Raw genomic sequence first — 26,626 nt, 5'->3', positions numbered from 1 at the left:
TTTAACTAAATCAAAGAGTTTTATATAAAGAAAAATAAGTTTTTGTTTTAGAATTTCAAGCGAAAGTGCCAAATAGATTGATTGATTTAAAACATTATATTATAATCATAGTAGATTTTACATAAATATTTTTAATTTCAATCGGGAATATGAACTAGCAAATTACACCTAGGTCGCGTCAAGATGGATAGATTGTTCGATGTATTAACCAAGCCTTAGATCGTTAATACTCCGTGGAGCATAGACACACACACTACATTAAACAATAGAGAGAAAAATCATTAAATATAATATATAACAATAATTGGTGTTTTTAGTGAAATGCATACACATACTTGCATTGCATTTACCAAATATAAAAATACAAGCCGATCAGACGTTGTCCTGCCTTTCCTACGAAATATTCATTTCTATTCTATTCGAATTTGTATAATTAATAAAATATCAAATATACATATTGTTATAATGCTTTATGATACATAACATTTTATGCGTATATTAATAGTTTTGTTGGTATTACGACACGAGGACGGAAACGGAAACGGAACGGAAAACACGGAATTTCAATATGAAATTGATGAAAACAAAACTTAGGCCGCCCTAAGATTTATATTTATGAAATTTGCACAAAGAAACGACAAATTAATTATTTTATTGCTACAATTCCAACATATGCATCTATTTTAAGTTTTTTTTTGTTATACGCATTCTTTCAACTGCACCAACTGACAGTTAAATCAAACGGTAATATGATCGTTAACTCTTCTTAAATTTTCTAATGTTCCGAGCTTTCTTATGTAAGGTTTTAATAGATGAATTTGTTAAAATTATTTTATATTCCGCAAAACATATAAAACGTTGCAGATTATTAAAATATTTGAAAATGTTTATTAATAAATTAAGTGAAATTTGACCCTATCAATTAATATTTCGATTATTGGATGTTCATTTGACTAAATCTGCGATAGCCAATCAGAAGCGTTGGCCAATCACATCAACTACTGAATCGTAGTTGAGCATGGTGGGCTAACGACGGGCACTCTGGCTTGAGCAATCATCGAGGACATAGCTCCAAAGTTAAATAATATATAATAATTATTGAAAGTAATTACAGTGTTAAATGTAACTGTTCTAAGATCCCTTTACTTATTTTTATCTTTTATGAAAACCTTCTTTTGACAGTAACAGATATAACGAAATTTGTGCACGCGTGATGCCGTGACCAAAAAATAGAGATTTGTTTTTTATATATATAGATGTACTTGTTCCATATAAATGTCGTGAATATGTGATATAAACATTAACAGATTGTAAATTTCCCACTGCTAAGGCTTCTCTCTTTTAAGGAGAAGATTTGGAGCATATTCCACCACGCTGCTCCAATGCGGTTTGGTGGATACACATGAGGCAGAATTACGTTGAAATTAGACACATGCAGGTTTCCTCGCGATGTTTTCTTTCACTGCCGAGTACGAGATGAATTATAAGCACAAATTAAGCACATGATAATTCAGTGGTATTTGCCTAGGTTTAAGCCCGGAATCATCGGTTAAGATGCACGCGTTTTAACCACTGGGCCATCTCTGCTCTATATGTGATATATTTTATTTTAATTCGATTATGTCTGCACCTGCCAGCGAAATCATATCTACAAAATGACTATAATGCCTGCTAGACTGCTGTACTGGTGGGCCTACACAAAGGACTGCAGAAAGGCCAACACAAAGACCCGTCCATATAGTTTACAATTTCCCGATTGATAATGTCGGAGAGGAAATTGTTGTTCAGTTCGCGAGTCTCACAAATTTCTCTACAGTAAATAATTATTTTAATTTATGTGGATATCATTATTTAATCTAATAATAATATTTGGTTTTGCCCATTTTTAACAAATATGTATAGCTTTATGAAGCAAAACGATATTCGTCCGATTGCAGTGCATCTCTGCGATCACTCTCAGGCAGTCTGACGGTGAATTTGTTTTTGTAATCAATTATACAAAGCAATCTGTTATGCCAACTGGATACATAAGACATATATTACACATATTTGGCAAAAGATTGAACAAGAAGCAAGGTGACGCGTTGTTTCACTAAAATACAAAATAATTAATTAATCATATTTATTTATTATTGTTGTTGCTATTTATTTAACTAATATAAGTTAAAGATTATAAGATTAATATTGTGTTTCTAAATATTTTTGATTAGCTTACATTATTTTTACGGATATAATTATTGATGTCCACAATTCGAACACAAATCGATTTTGAAAATACGATTAAGACAGCATGTATTTTTGTCACTGCCACTAATAGATATATAATTTAAAAATAAGCTATCAATACAATCGTAAATTTTAATTTCAAAGTATTGGAGACTAGTTTTGGGCCAGGGCTTCGGTCACGTTTCAGTTGAGGTAGTCGTAGGTTTAAGGAATAAAAAGCCTATGTTCTTCCTTGAGGTTCAAGCTCGGTTTCTTCCTAAAAGCTTAAGAAATAGACATACTTACTTTCTCATTTATAATATTAGTGTATATGAGTCATTGACAAAATTTAAGTCAACAAGATATATATGTTATAGGACTAAAACAAAATTTTGGTTAGCTTAAGTAAGGCTTTGTACGGCAGCTTAGTGTAAATGTATTTTAACCTAAACTGTCAATGATAAAATACATCTTATCAAAATAATTTATCTTTATTAATATCACAAAGCTTTAGAGTTTATATGATTAACATGATAATCACGTAATTTGATGGTCCGGTTGGATACTTTTATGTTACATATTTCGTTTCATAAGAAAGTATATAATTTCACACTACAACCCTTAGGATCATAACAACTTAACGCTTAACTCACATTTATCGTGAGTAAAATCGCCGGGCATAAGGAAAACTATAACCTATTCCAATGGCGGAAGTAGTAAAGATATCCAAACTATAGATTTACTAATTTCATGGAATTTGCTAATTGCTTTAAAATGCTCGACAAACAGTTAAATAATACACTTATTTAAAAAAACGTTTTGCTTAACTACTCGTATCTGCATTCATATTAATCACAAAGTTCCGATAAAAATTCGGCGATTTTCAAAAGCATAGATTAATTAAGATATCGATCAATACGCGTGATATATTAATCGTAGGTGAGCGGCAAAGTCAATATTTTTTGGAATCAAAATATTGTACACAGGTGCATTTGTTACTCATTAAAAAACAAATGAATTCTCTGTAGTTACTAAAGGAGTTACTTTACAGCGACATTTAGCAATATGAACTATCATAAAAATATTACAAAACAATTTCATCACAATATAATCCTCATTATGACTAATTATTATTGGAGTATATAAATATAACTTATAATTTAGGAAAACTAATTGGATACAAATGATTCAGTTAAACTAATACTTATATATTATGTTGATACGTTAACAGCTAACTGCTAAGATATATATCATTTAATCCCTGTATTACTTGTCTTTGAGATGCAACGGAATGTTAAATAGCCTATCAAGAAAAGGCGTCCCAGGTTCAGTCAAAACATATATCTTATACTTGACTTTCTGGATAAACTGGTTGTAGTAGAGAAAATAGAAGCCAGCCCAGCCGAACTCGTATTATATCAGAAATTGATCTTTTTTTAAGGGAAAATGGTAAAATGCCCAATTTATTTCGAGTTCGAAAGTTAATCTTAAGAAAAAGATCATTTGACTGAAGATATCTAAAGGAGACATTTATCTTCCAATCCCCAAGGAGCAGCAAGGTAGATTACCCTACTTATCCTTCTTAACTTATCCCCTTCTCCATCAAAGAGACAGTTACAACACTTAATTTAAAATTGTAATATTTCATTTATTAATAACTCATAAAATTACAATTAAATTAAAACATCAAATATGCACAGGACAAGATACAGTCGATACATGTGCCAACTTATGGTAAGTAGCCACCACCTCACATAGATATTGGTGCTTTAAGAAATATTAACCACTCCCTGTTACCCCTGCACCAACTTGCCTCCATCCTTGGCAGCTAAAGATGTTATGTCACTCACCCTTCGAACTGTACAAAACTACGTACTTCTGTTTGGCGGTAGAATATCTGGTGAGAGGGTATTACTTCCTCAGATGAACTTGCACAAAGCTATTTTACGTAGTCACTACATATAGATAAATAAATATTCAGATCAAAGTAAATAAAATATATATACTTACACATATGTATGACGTGTCGAAAATCAGCAAGGACGCTAGAAGTAGTTTCTCGTTGAATCGCAAATACTCACTGTAAGCAAATATTCTGACTGAATATTCCGAACCTGACTCACCTTAGGAGGATGAGTTTGAATTCACATATTGCAAGTTCAGTTGAAAGTCTAAGCTTATTGTTCTTTCTTAACGTAGCACGAATACTCAAGCGAAGAAAAGCGAATTTAATCTCCTACGATTTAGTCGCTAGAGTTAAGACGAGTCAAAAGAAATAAAAATCACCTCGAACAGGCAAACTTTTAAACAACGTCAAGAGAAATCTTGATGATAGTAAGGCATCTGTTCAATTTAATAAAGCAATTAATACATAGTTGTTGCGAACTCTTTGATTCGAGATGAAAATGTTCACTAAAGTACCTTAACACGAACCAGACGATAAATTCCAACAATAGGTGTTCCTATAGTACGTTAATGACTACATAGCATTTGATCCACAACATCCGTTGTATGTGTTTCAAGAATTTAAATGAATTGAATTCTCAGAAATTAAAGAGATGAGAAAAGCTGAAACTCTCGGAATCTTATACACATGACGTCCTTGAACTAGCGAGGGTTATTAATGTACCATGTTATGCAGATATGTTCCAAACCGAAGAAACACAAATGACACAAAATTAAAGTTATTAGGATTTAAAACAAAAATCTATTCTAAATATTATCTATATATATATTTATATAGTGACAATACCTGGATATATAATTAAGAAATATCTATTAGAAATGGGTTTATTTGTTTAATCTAAATAAATTTTAATAGTATTTCGCTGAGTTGGAACAAGGAACACTAACAGGATGAAATAAAATAAGGATTTTATAACATTTAATATTCGCCAATAGGGTGATAAGGCATCGTACAACATATATATAATATCACGTAATATTTATAAAAGTACGAGTATGTAATTCAATGCGTAAAGGGCAATTAATCTACATAAAACTTTTCAAATTAACAAATAAGGTAAACAACACGTACCTACGACGTCATTTTCCCATCTCTTTGTAAACATGAAATATTTACTGAGAGTTATGTATAAAATAAAAAGTTAAAACAAGTGGTTTTATTTATTTTCTGTTCATAATTTGAAAATTTACATATCGCTAAATTTTTTTTGTGTAATTTCGTAATTTTTGTTTTGTTAAATAGTAGTATTTTAGGATGTAAATAATGGTGCAAGGTGATTTCAACCGTTTCTATCCAACTTAGTTCAAAAACATCATTGTTCTCTCTACGCATAACAAACAAATTGAGATTTCAATATTTCAAATTTTTTTTTACAAGTAAAACGCTTTTGCCTATAAAAAACCATTAAACGTACTAAAAATACATCCAATATACATATTTATATATATCGCATGAAAGTTTTTGCTCAACTAGATTAATAGTTTTCGCATGAATCCAGAAAATACTTACATCCATATAAAACTTTTTCTTTCACGATTTACTCTGGATATCACTAATGACTGTGCTTATGTAGGTTGAATGTATAAGAGTTTTTTAAGAGCGTTCTCTCTTTCCTGTTCAAATACAACATATCTATTTATTTATTTTTTGCTATTCTCGCACCGTCGTCGGGATTAGAGAGAGTTTTCTGTACCCCTCTAGCTTGGAAGTGGGTATCACTGTTTTTCTAAGTGGTTATTCCGGAGGATAAAAAATACTGTCATAGTTATTTATGGACTTCCGTTAAGAACGATATTTTTCTCAGTGGCTTAAAATCATTGCAATGAGTAGATAACAATTAACATTGCATATGAGAGGATTCGATAGAGTATTATATCATAAATAAATATTTATAAAAATATAGTGTGAATTCTAGTTCTTATTTCAAGGAAAGTTTAAGACGTCTGTCGGCACTATTAAGCTCCGTTGGAAATGTAATCTTGTTGTATGTCATATTCCCATGCGCTTCACTTCCACGGCAGAGTTACCAAGCTAAGGTTTATTTATGAGCGAAATAAAAACTATTATTTATCATATTTTATACTTATATTATAAATAGGTTAGTTTTGATTTATCTGGTTGCACACACGAACGACGATCTGATTGTTATGGAACGTTTATATTACATCATATATTCGTTTATAGTTTTAAGTCGGACATCGGTTTTAAGTAAGATATATAATATTTTGTTTGTTTTTTGAGATATTATAGCTTAAATTGTAAGTTCGAGCGTTTTTAAAACAAACGCTGTCGAAACTATATTATATTATATGAAATAATTTTCTATGAAAGATAAATAGTTCTCTAAAATGTCGACATAAAAGTCAAGGAAATCTTTTATAGATGAATCACAGTAAGCATTTTTATGTCTAAAAAAAGGCCCAGAGAAAAACCAACAGCTGTAGTTACACTCATTATCAAAATAACATTTATGTTGCTTTCACACTTAAAATTCGTACTGGTATTTATAGATGCGCCGGACAAGTTACACAATACACTAGCACTTTATATTTTTTAACTCATTTTTTTACTTAAAAAATATCTAGGTATAACTTATTTGTTGCACGAAGTCGAGACAGGTGGCTGGTTTATTTATAAAGGTCTTTCTATACACAAAGTCTTCCAACAGAATATACATTATGACAATGTAAGTAATACTATTTAAATGAAAAAAATAAACAACCTTTGTCAGTTAAAAAAATAAGAATGAATATTTAATTCATGACAGAATTGAAAAAAAAAGAATTTGTTCGAATATCGATGATTTAAAATTCGAGTTCTGTTTCCGGACAAATACATATCAAACAGGATGCAATACAAAAAACAATTTCGTTACATATTTTTTTAATAATATGCTTTGAAATTCTTTGTAAAAATATAAAACAGATGTACATTTTAAATCAATTGATACAGTTATCTACTTTATTTTATTCCCACCTCGCTTGCAATGGTGTAACGTAGTGATCCAACACTTGGTGCTTGTGTATTATTTATTTAAGAAACATTGCTGTTTGCTGAGCTCGGTTTCCAGTTATATATTTAAGTTCTAACAACTATGGTACTCTTCTTTGAAAGTACCATCATATTGAGATCAGATCATAACATATATTATTTAGTACTTGCTATTGCAAACAAATGAATTATTGGTTATTCATGTGTGGGTTCAGTTCATTTCTTTGTGCAAAACCTTTTTCTTTCTTTGGTTAAGTTTTATATCACCAGTCGACAGTTATTATAATACTTTGTTATGCTCTATTTTGGTTTGAGCAGTAAGTAAGCCAGTGTACAAATACTAGCAGCGTAACGTCATGAGTTAGTTGTCATGGTTGATAGCGCATTATCGGTATCTTGTTAATGAACTTATTTTCCCAAAGAATTGTTACATAAGAGCACTTATAGAAAAAACAACATTCCCCAAAATGGGCAATAGATAGATGCGTGAATTTAGTTTTAAATCATCTACTTTGTTGTTACACGCCAGTAGATGTCGCAAAACTCGAATCGCAATCGATTTTCTTAAAGGACGGCAACTCAACTGCAAGCTCCCCGGTATTGCAGAGGTCCATGGGTGGTGGTAGTCATTTTGCATCAGATGAACCTCCCGTTCGTTTGCCACTTATACTATAAAAATTGTCCATACACATGTAGGACGTCTGTCAGTTTTTGCTACCTTAATAAAGATGGATATGTTAAGCAAATTAAAAATGTAATCTAAATCATTTGCATAATTTCACTAATATACAGAAAGTAATTATAAAACAAAGACAGGGTCTTCGTTTTAGTGACTCATCGTGAAATTATCAAAATTTATTATCAGCAGTAAATTAGCAGTATAAAATTCAAAACATTTGTGTATATTCAACACAGTGTAAAAGGGTTAAATTATTGCTCCGGGCTATTTTCCGCGCAAACTGCGGCGCGGGAAGTTGTCAAATTACTATTTGCACGTCGTTGGTTGAATATTTTGAAATTTTCAATATTTCACGTCTAAACTCAAAACTGTAATGAAAAGTTTTCGTTTAACTGATCCGGGGTTAGTTTCGGGTCAAATTATTATTAAAATGATTGAATTGAACTTCAACGTAGCATCCGAAATAATTTCCATTACAGAGACTGTTGGAAATTATTACCATTTTTAATTATTTAGTCTCTTCGTTTTAAATGATAGAAAATACCTTTGATATTATTTTCTGACAAAATAAAAGTTCTAATAAAAACAATTACAACAATACTAACCAAAAACTAGTCTCTAATACAAAATAAAATGTACTGGTATAGACAAACTCATTTAATATCGTAAATTTCTACCTCTAGTCTACCTCTTCCCATAAATATTACAATTGTAAGCATTCAATATACCGCAAACCATGATCCACGATATCCCTTGTGGCTGTAGTTATTCCACACTGACTCACTCACACTTCAAACCGGAACGCTGCAATAACTTATGACTCGGTAACCTACAAAGTGAAATTTGCCCAAAGGCCTATCACTTCTAGTAGAGACAAACATATTTTTGACCTTTACTGAATAAGAGTTGGAAATATTCAGCTGTAAGAAAAAAAAAATGTTTCGCTACATATACCTCCAGTCATTTTCACGCGCAATATGCGTTACCTCCTCCATCCGCTTGGGTTGTAGCATGATAAAACCCATAAATAAATATATTTTTACGGGAAAAACTTTACATTTTATTAAAAATATATAGAAATAGTTGAGTATATATATGATCTTCAATTCAATTTAATAGTCGATAACGTATTAGATTTTATTAATTCATTACTCAATAAGTCGAAACCTAGTCAATGAGATGCACATTTTACACTTGGATTATTTCATGAGAGCAAGGAAAGGCAAGTCCCGCTTCATTTTGTCTGCTATGAATATTGAATATTGGTTCGTCGAATGAATCAAATGTAATATAAAAATATATTCAACATTTATTATGTTACAAATATAATTGAAATACCGGTTTGTAAATTCTCCTGAAAGGAAGCTCTGTAGTAACAATTTTGTTCAAATTGAATGAAAGGATTGAGAGCTTATTTTTCGAAAAAAATACCAAAATAAACAACAAGTTGGGACCTGCTAGCGAGTGTAAAAAATACTCGCGTCAGTTAACTGTTGCCATCTCTTCGATATCTTAATTTAGAGTGACATAAAACTTTCCAAAGGATATAATTATAATAAATGTATAACTTTATACATTTTTTTTTGTGTATTGGTATTCTAATTCAAAATAGTGTTTGTCAGGAAAAATAAAAAGAACCAATCAAAACAATAGAATATTTTCTCACCGTGTATATTACATTTTTGAGTTACTAATGAGTGATACAATGAACTATCTAATATCTATCGCATCACACAAAAACCGCTGAATATTTTAACATGAAATTTGTACTATTATATTCAGCGTGCTTCCGATAAGGTTTTTGGCTAAACATTACCGTACAATATAATTCATCACATAACGTATCCACAGCAACGCTTGACCGGGTCTGCTGACATATATAATTTCTATCTAATAATTTCATTTTGTATATTCAATGATTCAATTTATGTCAATCTTATATATTAATAGCGTAAGCCGATTTTTGTCCCAGTGATTATGGGAAAATAACTATATATTAAAACGAAGCTGAAGGTCTCATTTTGAAGAGCTCAAGCTGTAGATGTGCAGAAAAATAAAGAGGATTCCCGATTGCAATTTACTAAATTGTTATTATTTAACAAAGAACAAAGACCAAAGAATTGAGTTACTGGCCGATTATAGAACGGCTGTATAGAAAAAAAATCAAAAAGACGCGTACCTACTACGACGTACGTTATTCTTTACAACAAGTAAAAAATGAATACTTTGTAAATAATCTCTTGAATAGACGCGAAGATTCGGCCTACTAGTATACTTAACACTTATAATATCGAAAAAGAAAAAAACCTATGATTCCTAGTAAAACGCTAATTAAAATGAGACATACACAACATACAATTTATATATATCTAACAGCCGATATCGTCCAGTAGCTGTATGAAAATGTAAACCTAAGATAGCAGGTCCAAGAATGGCCACACCGCTAAGTTTTCATATGCTTGATATACGTTTATTATTCATCGTGAGGCAACCTGCATGAGTCGTATGAAAATCTGCCACATGTGTATATTACACACATTAAAGTATCTATCATAAAAATCAATAAATTCTTATTTTGAGTTAATATCTTGTTTTAAAATTCCTAGTCTCTCCTTATTTACAAACTATAGGTTTCCCTCTCTAAGAAGTATCGTAGGACCGTTTGCTTATTTTATTAGTAATAAAATAAATAAGCGGCATTTCATCAAATGTCTGAAAGTAAAGAGCTCTTACAAAGACGACATAGTTTATATTTAATTAAATATTATTGGAAATTTTCCGTATTCGATAGTAGCCGAAAATATTGATATTGCTTTTAATTTTAATTTACTTAAATATGACTAGCAAACAGCTACAATACCCCCTCTAAACTCTAGTAAGTAATAATAACTTTTGCCTAGATAATTTTGAGATGTATTTTTTTTTATTTTGATGTAATAATTTATCTACTGTTGGTTGTCCTAATGAAAGAAAATAAATAATAAAATATGTTTCTTCTGAGAATCAAATATCCCTGTATCATATTTCATCTTATAACTTCTTCCCAAAACTGGAGTACTTTTTTTATACATTTTTTTTTCTTTTTGTATTAATTTTGTGTCTAATAGTATTTTGAGCGTCAAGGCCCGACAATAATATTATAAATCTTACTCTTGAAGATCATCTTGGCTAATTTATCTATATAATATAAAATAGTATCAGCCTGTAAATTTTCCTACTACTGAACTAAGGTCTCCTCTCCCTTTGAAGTGAAGGTTAGGAGCATTTTCCACCACGCTGCTCCAATGCGTGTTAGTGGATTCACATGTGGCAAAATTTCGTTGAAATTAGACACATGCAGATTTCCACACGATGTTTTTCATGCACGAGCAAGAGATGAATTATAAACACAAATAACTGTTGCATCTTATTATAGAAACGAATACTGTGCCCCAAAAAGTATGTAAAACTAGTCTAGTCTTTCCTCCTCGTGATTAAACATTAAATGACACCGTTTCTTTCAAAAAGATTTATATTACTGTGAATATTAATAAATTATTAATAATAATATTATTGTAAATATATTGTGTAGCAACTATACCCACTTTAATAAAACATTCCGAAGGTATTCTCGAGCTCGAAGATTATAAATAGACCAGACAGGTATTTTTTATAGGATGAAAACAGTTTCATTATTTGTCGTAAAGTAGTTCCCAAAGTAAAATGCCGTAAGATACATACTTTGGGATACATAACTACTTTACGACAGATAGTGCCGCAAGACATTTTACTTTGGGGCTTACAATATAAAACCAAAGTATACTAGTATAATCGAGTCTCCCTGTCACGGACGATAAACGTCATTTTGTCATTTAGAACTAAAATATTTTCTGTTAATTAACTCTGTATAATACTACTCTGATAAAGGAGCCGAGATGGCCCAGTGGTTAGAACGCGTGCATCTTAACCGATGATTTCGGGTTCAAACCCAGGCAGGCACCACTGAAATTTCATGTGCTTAATTTGTGTTTATAATTCATCTCGTGCTCGGCGGTGAAGGAAAACATCGTGAGGAAACCTGCATGTGTCTAATTTCAATGAAATTCTGCCACATGTGTATTCCGCCAACCCGCATTGGAGCAGCGTGGTGGAATATGCTCCACACCTACTTCAAAGGGAGAGGAGGCCTTTATCCCAGCAGTGGGACATTTACGGGCTGCTAATGAGTGATAAAGCATTATTTACATCGTCATAATTATTTTTTTTCCTGTTTCAAAGTTAAAAGTAATGAGGTGTTTTCAGCAAACAATAAAATATTACAAATACCTTTAACATAGAAAGGAAGGTCGTTTATATAGAACAAAAACAAAAAAGAATCCAAACATTGATTGCTGTGGAAGACCCATTCTTAATGCAGATCCAGAACACTTTATTCCCTTAATAGACACCTGTTGAATTCTTTGATTCAAATATAATGCAATGAGATCAAGAGCTTTACCACTCTTATTATTATGTATACCAAAGTTAAGATTTAAAATATTTTATTAAAATATTTTTAGCTATTATATTCTCAGCGACAGAAGTATATAAATAATACTTCACTATATATACCCGTTTCAAAACACTTGTTAAAAATGTAGGCTATGTACGGAGCGAAATCATAATGGATACTATTGATTAGGTTAACTCGTTTAATTTAAATTTCGACACTACATTTGGGAACATTATTTGTTAGGTATTTTTTATCTTCTAAATTAGATCATTTTAAGTGGGAAGTTAATCTATTTAATATATTTAAAATTCCAAAGTAAATAATTACCACGCTTGTATAAATATAAAAATATTTAAACATAAAAAATATGCATTAGCAATATATGTATCGGGAAAGATTACAAGCAAGTTACAAATATTTCTAAGTTCCGTTAAAAATACTTATTTAGTCGAAAGTAACCTTTGAATTCTTGGGTTGATCTGTTACAATGTTAACTTAGATTAGTTACGTAACATTTGTATTGACTAATTACACGGACAATTTTGACTCCTTCTTAGACGAGGCGATATTTATTACAAACACGTTACATAAAAATAAATACATCGTTAAAAGATGAATTGAGAAGAGATACATATATCATATAATTTTTTTTAATTTATTTTGGTTTTGTTGACTGTACAGGTTCTTTACACAAGAATTGCAGTGGGCTTGTGGCAGAGTTCGCACGGACTCGGGCAGCTAGGACAGGGGAAATGCTGTGCAACGCAGTGCCCACGCGTGGATAAATCGGCCGCTGCCAGCTGCGAAACCCAAAGAACTCTTGTGGGAGCTTCTGACACTAAGGTAACTAATTAACATATGAATGCAGGAAGTATAACTTTATTTTGTTAATTAAATAAAAAATTATGGGCATACTAAGAGTAAGGCATACGAAAAAAATACCAAACAAAAGTCGTCCAAGGCATAATCATTTATTAAACGACCTATTTCGGATTGTTTCCGTGCGAGAAACTTTCAAGTCGAGTGTAAAATCGCTCATTGTTATGCTACATTGCTTTTATCGTCACTAACATTATTTCATGAAATATTAATTGAACTTTTAGCGCTTGTTAGATCAATGTTCAGTAAACAAATTTATAAAATATTTTTATATAGCAGTATAATAAATCTGAAGTGTTTGTTTGTTCGAATGAGCTAATCTCAGCAAACTTTTAATTGAATTTAATCTTGTGAAATGACGATTTAAAAGTGCTTGTCCCATCTAATTTAATAACATATATTTTGATTGATTTAATTTACGAGCAGAGGGAGAGAGAGAGAAAGAGATATAGATAGTATTACGCCGAGATGTAAATCTTACTAGGTACAGGCCTTTCATGGAAAATGGCATGTTTTTCCGCTTCAATAAATTAATATAATTAATAGAAATTAATTAACGAAAAACCCAAAATATCTGTGACGGGATTTTGTTCACCTACCATACAACCTAACCGGTTCAAATTTTGGACAAACACCACTGAACAATCTTTAGTTTTTTTACTTGAGTTATAGGTTATCTCAAGCTCGGCGTGAAAGGAAATTTGTGTCATATGTGTATCCACGTATAAGTCGGGTTGACTTGGAACAGCAAATAAGCTTCAACCCTTTGCCGCAAAAGAGAGAGACGTTTGAGCACAGAGCACATTTTCAACGTCATCCCTATTTTTGAGATATATTGTGCAATTATAATCTTTAATAATACATAAATTATAATGACAATCGTGTAGAAAACAATCGCACTGTTTATAAAAAGAAAGCAAATAAATAAACATATGCGATAAGTTTCTTTGTTCTATACTATTTAACTAACGACCCGCCCGATGAATCACAATTCGTGTCTAGCTTATAAAGATGGAGAATTATCATAAAAACTATGACTGCTTCTCACTAAACAATATTTATTTCTCATATTTTTTTCCAGATATATCGTAATAAAGTCCGATCATTCGAAACAAAATGATTATATACAAGCTAATATTTCGTTATATACATATTTTGAGGAAAAATTATATTACAGAAGCAATAAGATAACATAAACTACTGCGAGTAACACAGTGATATTATACGGTAGGTATATCTGGAAAAAAAATATTAGTAAAAAATATCGTTGGTGAGAGAAACAGGATTTGATATAAATTATCCCTGTTCCACAAATTAATAAAGGTTAAAATAACTAAAGAAATGAATATTATAAAAAGTGAGTTATGTCGTTTTTTCTAGGTAAAATCAACAGTAGAAAACTCGACGACATTCATATTCATTGTAATTTGCATAGACTTACTTCGTTAATGTTGATAGCCTAATTAATTATTTCTCACGAACCTGAACCTGTGCGATTAAACGTTAATATTAATTTAATATTAAAGATAATTATTAAGATAGATATTAAGATTTATCATTTTATCGGTTTTAACAGTGAAAAGATTCGTTACACTGACAATATTACGTAAATATTTGTGATCACAATGCTGAAGCAATATTCGCTGCATAACTGAGATAAATCACGTATTACTTCGGAAGAGAGGAATAAGCGATCATTTATTTCTTATTAAGATTCAAGAAACACTATCTGATTAGTTATTCAGTCTGGAGGGAACATGCTAAATTATGTTAACTATTTGATGGTTACTATTTATTTATAATGCAATAAAATTGTAAAGACTGTTAGTTTATAATAAATCTAGACGGATTGCAAACTGTCGAAACATTGTGAAAGCAACATTAAATTTACAAAGAAACCAATATACGATTTCGTTCGTTAAGAATCTTTCAGTTAGATATTGCGAGTGTGTTATAAAAATAATAAAACTGAAATGACTTTATATTAAATACAATATGCGTTTTTTTTATTATAAACTAGTTGAAACTGCAGTTTTTCCCCAACGAAATTTATCTATAGCATTAGTGCGTCACGGTGCGTGCGGTGAATTAAAAAAAAAGCTTATGTCCATCCCCGGGACTCAAATTATTTCCGTACCAAATTTCATCTAAATCAGTACAGCGGTTTAAGTGTGAAGAGGTAACAGACACTTACTTTCGCATTCATAATATTATTATAAATAAAGACTAATACTATAGATTAATTCTCCGGTAACATATTATACGCATTTTGAAAAGGTTAGAAAGAACAGCGAGTGGACGCATGGATGAGAGTAGATATCGCGCAGTAGTTACACGTTGATCTTAATTGGCAATCGCTGGTTTAATTTCGGGCAAGGTTCACTGAGCTAATTTATCTCGTAATCAGTGGCGCAGAAAATCGCCGTGAAAAAAATTAAACGTGACGGATGTAATTCTGCCGCATGTGTACCGCATTGCCGCAGCCTGCATGACGTTTCTGCCCAGCAGTGAAATTTAGAGGCTTAACTTTAATATCATATTTAAAATTATATTTTGAACATTATTAAATATTTGTATCTAATGTTTAAAACTACTAGCTTATCTTATTATTATAGTTCTAAATAAGAAAATTACACGTAAAAACTAAAATATCACTTTACGAATTTTTTTGGTAACTAGTTTTATTATAGATAGGTACATATTTGCAACTAGAACCCAATAAAAAAGGTAATGATGAATGAATGCTTTAAAAAAGTATATATTTATATATAAACTTTTTGTTGCATATTTATTTTTATAATTTTATATTTATTTTAAAACTTTGTGGTCATGCTCAGAACATTTTTTCGAAATTATGAGTCCGTTGTATATTTTCATCATTAGTTTATATTAGGCATTTCAATAGTGACCTTGGAAAAAAGGTAAATATGTATAGGAACACTAGAAGCCTATTATATCGCCACGTAAATGCAAGTGCATTAGTTTGAAGTGCAATTCGTTATGGCACATAAGAGAGAGAGGATTAGCCGGTCGCAACCAAGTAGGTGACTAATAAATTATTCAACAGTGCTATCGTCTATTTATATGACTTTATAGAAACTTGCTTAAACAAATGGAAAGAAAACAAACCTGCCGAGCGACAGACAAACGTGATTATAAAGCAATGACAATCGGTTTAAATGTTTTTTTTTTTGCTTTAAAAAGATTTTACAAATCTCCTATCTTAAGCTTAAGCCGTACACATTCGAATAAGAATAATTCGGGTATCTTTTGTGGTACAGCTCGGATTCGCCTCCAAAATCTAACTGGAAAAGACGATAAGCTTTTATTCTTTTATAAAGTTAAAAACGAGGACGCTATGTTGTTAAATCCTGAATAATACAAGCAACGACAACGAAGAATAAAGGATATATCCTTGCATAATAATACTGAAACACCTCGGTCACGACTCTTTTACAGCCGCTTGTTCATTTATTTTAATACAACGACGTGTAAGCGTTCACGATCATATTGTTTGTTAGTTATATACTCAAAATATTAATATTATATATGTATCTAGTAACATATAGAAAAGTCAAATGATCATAAAATACATTTAAAAACAATACGAAAATATTTAATACCCAAACTTATTGCAAATAAATATTTGCTCTTTCTGTACTTTGATTCGATTTTCTTGCCATTTGTTAGAACATAATTGTAAATGTCTCATCTCAATCAAAATAACATATGTGTAATATTGATGTTATAGACTAGCGGGAATTTAAACATATATTTAAAAAGTATAAAACCTTATCGTTCGTTAAACGTGAAATCCAGCGTCTACAATTAGCATGACCTCGGAGTTATCGAATACAATTTGCTAGTGGTGACTTAATCAAAATGTAAACAATTAATAGACCAATTGAAATCATAATTATTATTGAAGATTCCTACTGGGAACCAGTGTAGTATAAATTATTGCCCCCTGCGCGCTCTTAAATATGATGAAGGAGATGCTAAGACAAAGCTTATTGGCGCTTGCGGTGTTCGTAATACTATGTATTTATTATGGACAACAAAGTATATTATAGTTTATATATATTTGGTCGGTATAATCTTTTATATTATTGGACACTAGTGGGTCTCCCGCGAATCTTCGCGTTTCATTCGAAACCATGACAGGTTTTGTTTTACTTCATTTAATTGTAAACTGCAAGTCACTCATCTACATTTTGCACCAAAATGATGAAACCTATTTTCAATGAAATTTTTAATATATAATAGTATACATTAGTTCAGTTAGAATGTTTTCGTTTTAATTTTTTTTTCTTATACAGCCGTAGTACCGCTCTATAACCGGCCAGTAACTTTTTCCGCTCTCTAAAATTAATTATTTGTTAAATCGTAACAATTTAGTAAATTTAAATCAAGATTCTTCTTTAATTTTCTGCACATCTATGACTGTAGCTCTTCAAAATGAGACTATAACCTTTTTTTTTATATACAGACGTCATCCTATAATCAGTGGAACAAAAAAGCTTACGCTATTCATATATAAGATTGGGTTCTGCTACAAATAACACTGGTTTTGAACTGTAATATAACTTTGTGCTATTCCATGCAGGTTTGCACCCAGTTAGTTAGATTTGAATGGCGAGTCAATTAGGGTAATTACGACCACAAATGTTATTTTGTTGTAAAGTTGTAGGGTAATTTTTTATCCATACATTTATTTTAGACTCACTATTAGGATGCAATCAAATCAAAAAATCGTAATCTAGTCTTATATACTGTAGGAGTTACATTATAAGAACAAACGACCGTCGACGTCCAGAGACGCGCTCCGATTAAGTTAAACTAAAAATGTACTGCAAATCGTGTATATCACGCGAGAACGGGCAAGCGTATATGGCGCTCACCTGGCGCTCTCTAGCGCATTCGTATCGTCATACGAAATGACGATATGAAATTGAAGCTTCGTCATTGGTTGAAAAATCTAATATTTAATTTTTAATCTAATTTCTAAAATATTCTCATTTTTTTAATTGGCTGAATCTTAATTTTTATCATTTTCAAATTTTATTAGTTTATATTGGTAGAAATGTAAGCGTTTTCTTTGGACGAACAAATTGTAAATATACACTGTGATTATTTTATTGGTTAATTTTATTTTATGTTTTTGTATATACATTGACACACTTTTAAATAAATTCATCGCCGATCCGACAAGCAAGCAAGTGTTATTTTACTATCAAGAAGTTCCTACAAGAAGTAACCTCTAGTAAGCTAGGGACAGTACCCCTACAATACTGTAAATGTGAAAGTAAAGTCTGTCTGTTGCTCTTTCACGACGAAACCACTGAACCGAATTGAATATGATTTAATATGAAGCAAAGTTTTTAATGTTATTGATCATAAAAAAATCGAAGATTCTCATAAAGTATTAAAAGAAACGCCCCTGCACCTCATTTTGATGAAGTTTGTAACGTATTACAAAACGCTGCTTAGATGTGCCTCGCCTACTTAGGCGAGGCACCCGTAGCAGAATTTCATCCAACACATGCAACAATATTTTCCTATACCTTACCTACCACGAGATAAATTATACAAATGAAGCACATGGAAATAGCTTAATTTGTCAGTATATTGGGTTTGTGTTTACCCAGTTTGAATCGGCAATCTTCGGTTAAAATTAATCGTATTTTAACCATTGAGCCATCACTGTGGTTTGACTCAAAAAGCAAGTAATATTTGCGAACTACACAATAGCTAGCTGAAGTTTTCTAGTAGAAATTACTTTACACGAACAATGGCGAACAATATTTGTCACGACCTTATTGTATTGTAGATTATTGAGGGACACATTTGACATACCGATGCGTGTTGCTATTGCACACCTCGAACGCGCAGGACCATAGTGGCATCCATTACAACCACAATTTGCTTTTATTATACTAGGTTCTTGCGAATTCGTTTAAACATTCATAAGTATAAAAACTTGATTAAAATCTAGTATCCTACTCAGAGTCTCAGTGTACATTAGACTTTTATTAAAGTATATTCTGTGTATTCTGCACGAAGGAATGGTGTTAGGACTTTATGCTAGCGTATCTGGGTACAAAACTCATCAGATATTCTACCGCCAAATAGCAATAGATACTTAGTATTTTTGTATTCCGATTTTAAGGGTAAGTGAGCCATTATAAGTTATACTGGCTCACTTACTTGGCACAGGAGACATAACATCTTAGTACCCAAAGTTGGTGGCGCATTGTATGGAATGGTTAATTTTTACAACGCCAATGTTCATGAGTAGTGGTGATCACTAACCATTAGTTGGCCCAGTAGCCCAACTCAGAAATCTCTCGCAGTTACCTTAAATATATAAATAAAACGTAATGTATATCATGTAAATATACAAACCATTTCGTTAATTATTCTTTTCTAATCACAGGGAAAAGTATCGACACCACCAAGAAGTTCAAAACCCCATGAAACCCGAAACTGTCATCATTTGAGCCACCTCTCCCGAAACGTGCTTCGCGCGCGCCGTGGTGTCGTCCGCATGCTCATTGTCGTCGTACTAACCTTTGCCATATGCAATCTTCCGTTTCACGCGCGCAAGATGTGGCAGTACTGGTCGAGTGGCTACCAGGGTACGAGTGACTTCAGCGCTCTCTTGACACCATTAACCTTTCTGATCACATATTTCAACTCTGGAATCAATCCGCTATTGTACGCGTTTTTATCTAAGAACTTTCGGAAGGGAATGCGGGAACTCCTATTCTGCAACTTTCCCGGGAAAAGGAAGAGTGATAATTTAATACTATTGAATCGCGTCGGTGGAATGGGATTGCGAAGAAGCTCGACACGATCCACACGCGCCAACTGCAGCACGGTCACGATGGCTCCCAATGGGGAATCATGAGGTTTACATCGCCGCAGGTTTCTCTATAAAATCGAAAATACGGACATTTCCTGATTAACGGAGAGTACCGATGAGGTAACTAGTAGCAGCTATTGTACGGTTTCAACGATTTCTAGGCGAGATTTGTACGATTGAATCTCCGTAATGAGCCGTCTAATTGTGAATACCAAAAGGACTATGTTGAATTAGTGATCTCATGAGCTTAAAATAGTACGTAAATGTTGTAATTGGATAAACGTTATGAGCAATGTTTTTTTTTTCACTTTTGTATATAAATAAGTTATTTTATTAAGCTTTGTTGTAAAATATGTAAGTATGTTATAATTTATTTCACATTGAATGTAAATATTTATATTGAAACTATTCATAAAATTTAAATAATATTCATATGCTTGCAAATATTTGTATGTAGAAGTAACTAATGTATTTTTACAAAAATCTTAGTAGTTAGTGGTTAAGTATAGTAACTTTATTAAAAATTTCTTACACTTTGTACATAACGAAATAATTATTTATATTTATAAAAATGTTAAAAAAATATATATTATACATGCAAAGTTTCAAGTGGTACAAATATTATAATTTTAAATAGTGTTTGATTTTGAAAGTCAATTACCTAATTTTGATGAACCAATATTGTGTAATCGCTTTTATTATATATAGAATTAGTCACACAAGTCTCTATATCACTAGACATTTTCCTTTTCAATCCTCTCATCCTTTAATTGTATGATGTTTCTTTTAAATTATATATTAGACACATACATAATTTATTTAAATAAAGACATGTTCATACCGGATATCGCTTCGACTTATGGAAAGATACGAATATCCTTTATGTTTTGCAGAAGTTATTTAAACTGACAGTTGTAAGCCTTTGTGTGAGAAAATTGAATAATTCACAAGATCGCATATTTTATTTTTGTAGTTCACGAAGTCAGTTGGCTTTCCTTGATATCACACCAAAGCACTGGCAGCTTACACTTGAACAAAATTGAATTTGCTTCTTTATAGTAACGACGACAGTAAATTTACTTTTGATACACTTTCAAAACTTCAACGATAAGTTTGAAATTATATTGATATAAGTATAAAATCATTTGTTATTTTTTTTTCTCACAACAAATAAACGAAACGATTATTTATATTTACACTATATAGCGTGTATTCGTTTTATGAATATAATAAAAAAACCGTAGATATATGCATTATATTATTTATTAAGAAATGTATTCACTAAGTGTCGTGCATAAACAAATCAAATTATTACATTTGAATATTAGCAAATAGAACAATTATTAAATTGTAAGGTTGTTAATCTTCTGATTTGCAAATATAGTTTAATCGACGGGCATCGACTTCAATTCAACTATAATAGTATTTACTATGTATAGATAGTATATTATACGTATTGATATATCTTATTCGCTCGAATTGTTCTATCATTTATATAACAGAGTTTGTTAGGAACAAATTATTTCCCTAAAATTGTACCATATATCTGAGTCTATTTATATCTATTTATAAAGATAAAGCCGACGACCGCAGCTGTCAAAGGCAGCTTAATAAGAAAACCTGTTGAAAAGAAAAATATATATGAAACGAAAAGTGCTCGAGACTTCTGTCGCGTGAACTTTGGACAAGGAGTACTTTGTACTCAGAGAGGCTTTTAATTTTCCGGAACGAATTTCCTAAACGTATGCTTTCCTTGGTTCAAACTTTTTATCGTGTATCATTAACATAAATTCAATTATGTCCTGGTGTTATTAGAAAGAAACTTAACTCCTTGTTAATTAAATTTTATAGACCTCTAATATTTTATTACTCTACAAAATTTTAACATTATAAAAATATATGGATTGATTAAATTTGAATAAATATATATGATTTCAGTTATGTTCTCATTATTACTTTTATAATTTTTCGAATGTCATTTTCATTGAATATTATATTAAAGTATAAAATGTTAATGTTAAAAAAATTAAGTATTTACGAAGTCTATGGCCATCAGCAATTCTTTTTGCTTGTAAATTGAAGAATGGATAAAACAATTGGTCAAGTGGTCGTACTTACGACTTTTAAATTTCTAGGTAGAACTTTAATATTATTGAAAACTTTAATTCATTTAATGTAAATAAACTGTTGTTAAATTTGCCACTATAAATTGTCCTTATAGTGGCAAATTTAACAAAGCTTCTAGATAATATATATCTTTTGCCACGTCTGATATTTTTATTGTCTTCATTGATTGCTAATATTGCGTCAAAATATTTTTATTCTGTAAAAATATATTCAAGTGTTACAATTGTAAAATATTTATATTTCATATTAAATATTTAAGTAAAAGTTATTGTAAAGATTAAAGGCATTATACGCGTATGTTAACTTTATTGAATAATATATGACATATAAAAATTAATAGCTGAAAATTTTAAAAACATAATACGTGTAACATGCTATAAGTCAAAGAAATTAGTTATATTTTTGTAATTACACTTACTTTGTTCACTTACCTTAATGACTAGTAAACCATATCATTAAACATTCTTCCATCGGTGTCTGTAAATATATCTAAATTGAAAATTTAAAAAAATACTAATTCATTCTTATTGGAATTTTAACAAAACTTGTATTTTGTTACTTGTATAAATTATTATCCATACTAATATTATACATATTTAAATAAAAACATGATATAGTTAGCGTTTATGCCGGATTAGTCGTTTTCACGAGTTTTTTTTTTTTTTCAAGTTATTGTGAGCCAAATATTTATAAGTTACATAAACAAAAAAATACTATACAAAAATCCTAAATAAACATTTCTGATATTTGACAAATTATTTATTAAAAATGCATGTTTCAAAAATTTTACAATTCTGTTTTATTTTTTGTTTTATCCATAATAATGAGTTGTAAGTTATTTCTGTAAAAACTTCATAAACAAGCAGATTGTCTTCTTTAGAATGTATTGATAAAAAAATATGTATTCCTATATTATTTTTGAGAAAAAAAAGAAGAGTAAATAACCAATTGTCAAGTTTAAATCTTTTTCTATGAAAAAATATATTTGTTTTTTATTTAAAGTACGTATGATTAATTATAATTTAATTATTTTTTTCAAAATAACCTATAAACATTGAAACGCAAAGACCAAATTGGCATTCTCACAAAAGGAGGTTGTATCGCTCATCGTCGCGTGCTCGTTTTTATTTTTTTCGTAAGCTGTCTCTTCACTAGGTACAGATATAGCATAATCTTTTTCATCTATAAAATAATATTTTTTTCTGGTAACAATACATTTTAATCGATTTCAAAAAAAGGAGGTTCTCAATTCAATTTTATTGTGTTTATTCAGAATCAGGTACCTAACCTATAAATCCTATAAAGCTACCTTAAATATAAATAAAAAACCTTAGTATCTTTAATTTATGAACTCATAACTTAGTTGCTATTTATAATAAGACTTACTAAAGGGGTAGGGTAGTAAGTAGGGGTAGAATTGGGGTATCCTGCAAAAGTTCGAACTACCAGTTTTAGCGGCAAAAATTTAATTAATAAAATTACTCAAGTAATCGTAACCATCGTACAATTTACAGCCACAGTAAGCGTTTTAAAAGTTGGCTAATTTCCTTTTTATTTATTTATTTTTATAAAATATCCAGAAACTAAGTACCTAAAGTAACTTTAACTATTACAAAATTTTCTAAAATATAAGAAATAGTAAAATATAAGAAAGCGCCACCTCTTTTAAAGACCTACATATATGTATATACAATTATACATATATGTTCATAATCAAAGGCTATAATTTAAAATATTTTTTTTTTTTTTTAAATAAACGCAAATTAGTTTCGTAAGGCTTACTGAAAAAATATTTCACATCGGTAACAAAGTATCATCATCATAGATATTTTAAAATTCTCACGAGAGCTATATAAACTAAATTCTAGCTCTATAAAAATAGTACTAAAACTTATAATACACCTAACTAACAAAGCCAAGACGACGAGACTTAACCGAACTAGACCGAAGTAATTATACAATTTTATTTAAAATTTAATTTAAATTGTTTTACCAACGCCACATTACCAATATAATACAATTACAGTTATGTTTATGTATATTATAAATTAAGGGATTAATTTCTCTAAAACAAACTTTAACTTTGTTTAAGAAATGGATTGAGCTAAAGTTATTTTAATTTAGTTACTATAGAGCATTATGAAACATTAATAATGTAGAAATGATTAATTACAAAATAAGTAAGTCGAGAAGAGTGATTTACATGATACAGTTTTTAGGTAATCATTTTTAATATATTCTTAATAATTTTGTACGGTCTATTAACTATTTAATTGAATGTTCAACATATACAGACATTTTTAACTTTGCCGTTTCATAAATTCAAATCATTTGTATAAAATACATTAGTAAAGAAGGCCTATTATTCGGTACAAGATTATATAGATGATAAAAAAGCGAATGGAGTTAATGCTTGACTTCCAGGCAGGATATATAACATATCCTTATAATTGTATTTAACTAACATGACCGTATTTTAGACGTTGAAAAATAGTAACTACTGAGTTGCCGGTTCTTCGCGGTAGAATCTACATTCCGAACCGGTGGTAGCTTTACTTAATATAGTTTGTTAAATGACGATACGCGAGTAAAAACCTACTTGAGTAAAGTATATTTTGAATTTGATACATTACTTGTTGGGCTAATAGAAAAGGTCTTTTAACGAAAGATTCTTAATTATATCAACGCATTGTGGTATGACAAGAATTACGTTTTATGATCCTTTACAGATGATCTGAGCATGTTGTGTTTGTTTGTTGCTTTTAATAATGTGAATCACAGTTGAGGATAAAATATATGTTAATTACAGTTCGGTGATAATTAATAATCATCTCCTTTCTAAATTCAACGATTAAAATAAATAATTTTGAATAATTCTCTAATTTATAACTAACAATGTAACATTATTAATCCTTTCAGAAAACCAGCTCGCCAATTCAAACTCGAACTCTCATTACAGCTCTTTTGTCTTGCGTCAGAATCTATAGTAGCCAATTTTAGCTTAGTAATATCAAAATTAAGTCACAATAATGCCCTTGTTTGTGTCATTATCGAATTGTTTCATCTGTTTTTGTACAAAATTAATAGTAACCTTACAGTACCTACTACTAGTTAATAACTAAATAAAGGACTACGATAAAAGTTTATAAGATGAAAAAGAAAATTGAAACAAACCATATTATGGTAATTAAAGATTGTGAAGGGCATTTGTGGCTACCGTATCATCAGGTTTTCTACGGAGAAAATGCATTACATTTTTGTTATATTATTACGGTTCGAATGTTCAGTGAACCAATGTTATTGTAATTAGCTTTTTTTATATAAATAGTTGGCGTCACAATTATTATTTAAAAGTAGTTTATATTTCTTACAGTGATTTTATGGATGATGATGATTGATTATCACATACCAATATGTAACAACGTCTTATTTCCTCGTAATTTTTTTAAATAAAGCTTATAAAAAAATAGGTGTCAAAATGGATATGACAAAAAAATTGTTGTTTTTATCTCTCTAATATTTAATTTTAGGATCGTCGATATCTCAATCTATTTCATTAATATAGATCACTTCTCAAATAACTCCCAATTAATTTATATAAAGAATATTGGAGCCGAGATGGCCCAGTGGCTAGAACGCGTGCATCTTAACCGATGATTTCGGGTTCAAGCCCAGGCAAGCACCACTGAATTTTCATGTGCTTAATTTGTGTTTATAATTCATCTCGTGCTCGGCGGTGAAGGACAACATCGTGAGGAAACCTGCATGTGTCTAACTTCAACGAAATTCTGCCACATGTGTATTCCACCAACCCGCATTGGAGCAGCGTAGTGGAATATGCTCCAAACCTTCTCCTCAAAAGGAGAGGAGGCCTTAGCCCAGCTGTGGGAAATTTACAGGCTGCTAATGTAAAAAAATGTAAAGTATATTGAACTCTTATCTTAAAATTAACATGCTATTGAATGATATTAAACTCGTTAGTTTCCGAGAATCTTCCTTATAAGTAGCCAAGAAAATGTTATTCAATTCTAGAGTGTTTTTTTAATTTTAAGATAGTAATATACATTTTATTAATACAATTTTTTATGTAACTTGCAATGTTTGCTTAGATGGCCTTACAAGTAGAATAACTTGCTCTTATCGTACGGAGCTGATATTTTACATGTTTCAGCTCAAATAACAATGTATTTTCATGATAAGTATGATCTAATTTATACCCGGATTGGCTGCAGACAGAAGGAACTCTTCAACGGTCAACACGACAGAAAGAAATTGTATAAATATAAAACCCTGGTTTTAAAAAAGTTTTATATAGTATGATAGTACTAAGATCCGATTCGTTTAAAAGGAAATGAGCTCATATAGAAGCAACCGCTTGTAAAAAATTTTTAGACATCAAGTACTTAATATTTTCAAATAATTTTCATACACTGCCTTTTTATT

General features: G+C 30.5%; 1 protein-coding gene across 1 annotated transcript in view; it reads left to right on the top strand.

The window, feature by feature from the left end:
* Positions 1-20,337, top strand: part of LOC125077163 (trissin receptor-like) — a 57,646-nt gene extending 37,309 nt beyond the window's left edge. The window contains exons 5-6 of the mRNA XM_047688996.1: positions 12,994-13,155; positions 19,628-20,337. Coding sequence (XP_047544952.1) covers positions 12,994-13,155; positions 19,628-20,101 — 636 coding nt within the window. The 3' untranslated portion in view covers positions 20,102-20,337. The remainder of the gene's footprint in view (positions 1-12,993; positions 13,156-19,627) is intronic.
* Positions 20,338-26,626: the final 6,289 nt, after the last annotated feature.

Source organism: Vanessa atalanta, chromosome 3 (assembly GCF_905147765.1).
Source record: "Vanessa atalanta chromosome 3, ilVanAtal1.2, whole genome shotgun sequence".
Lineage (NCBI taxonomy): Eukaryota > Metazoa > Arthropoda > Insecta > Lepidoptera > Nymphalidae > Vanessa > Vanessa atalanta.
The sequence above is the reverse complement of the archived record's forward strand: the minus strand, read 5'-3'. Positions and strand labels throughout refer to the sequence as shown.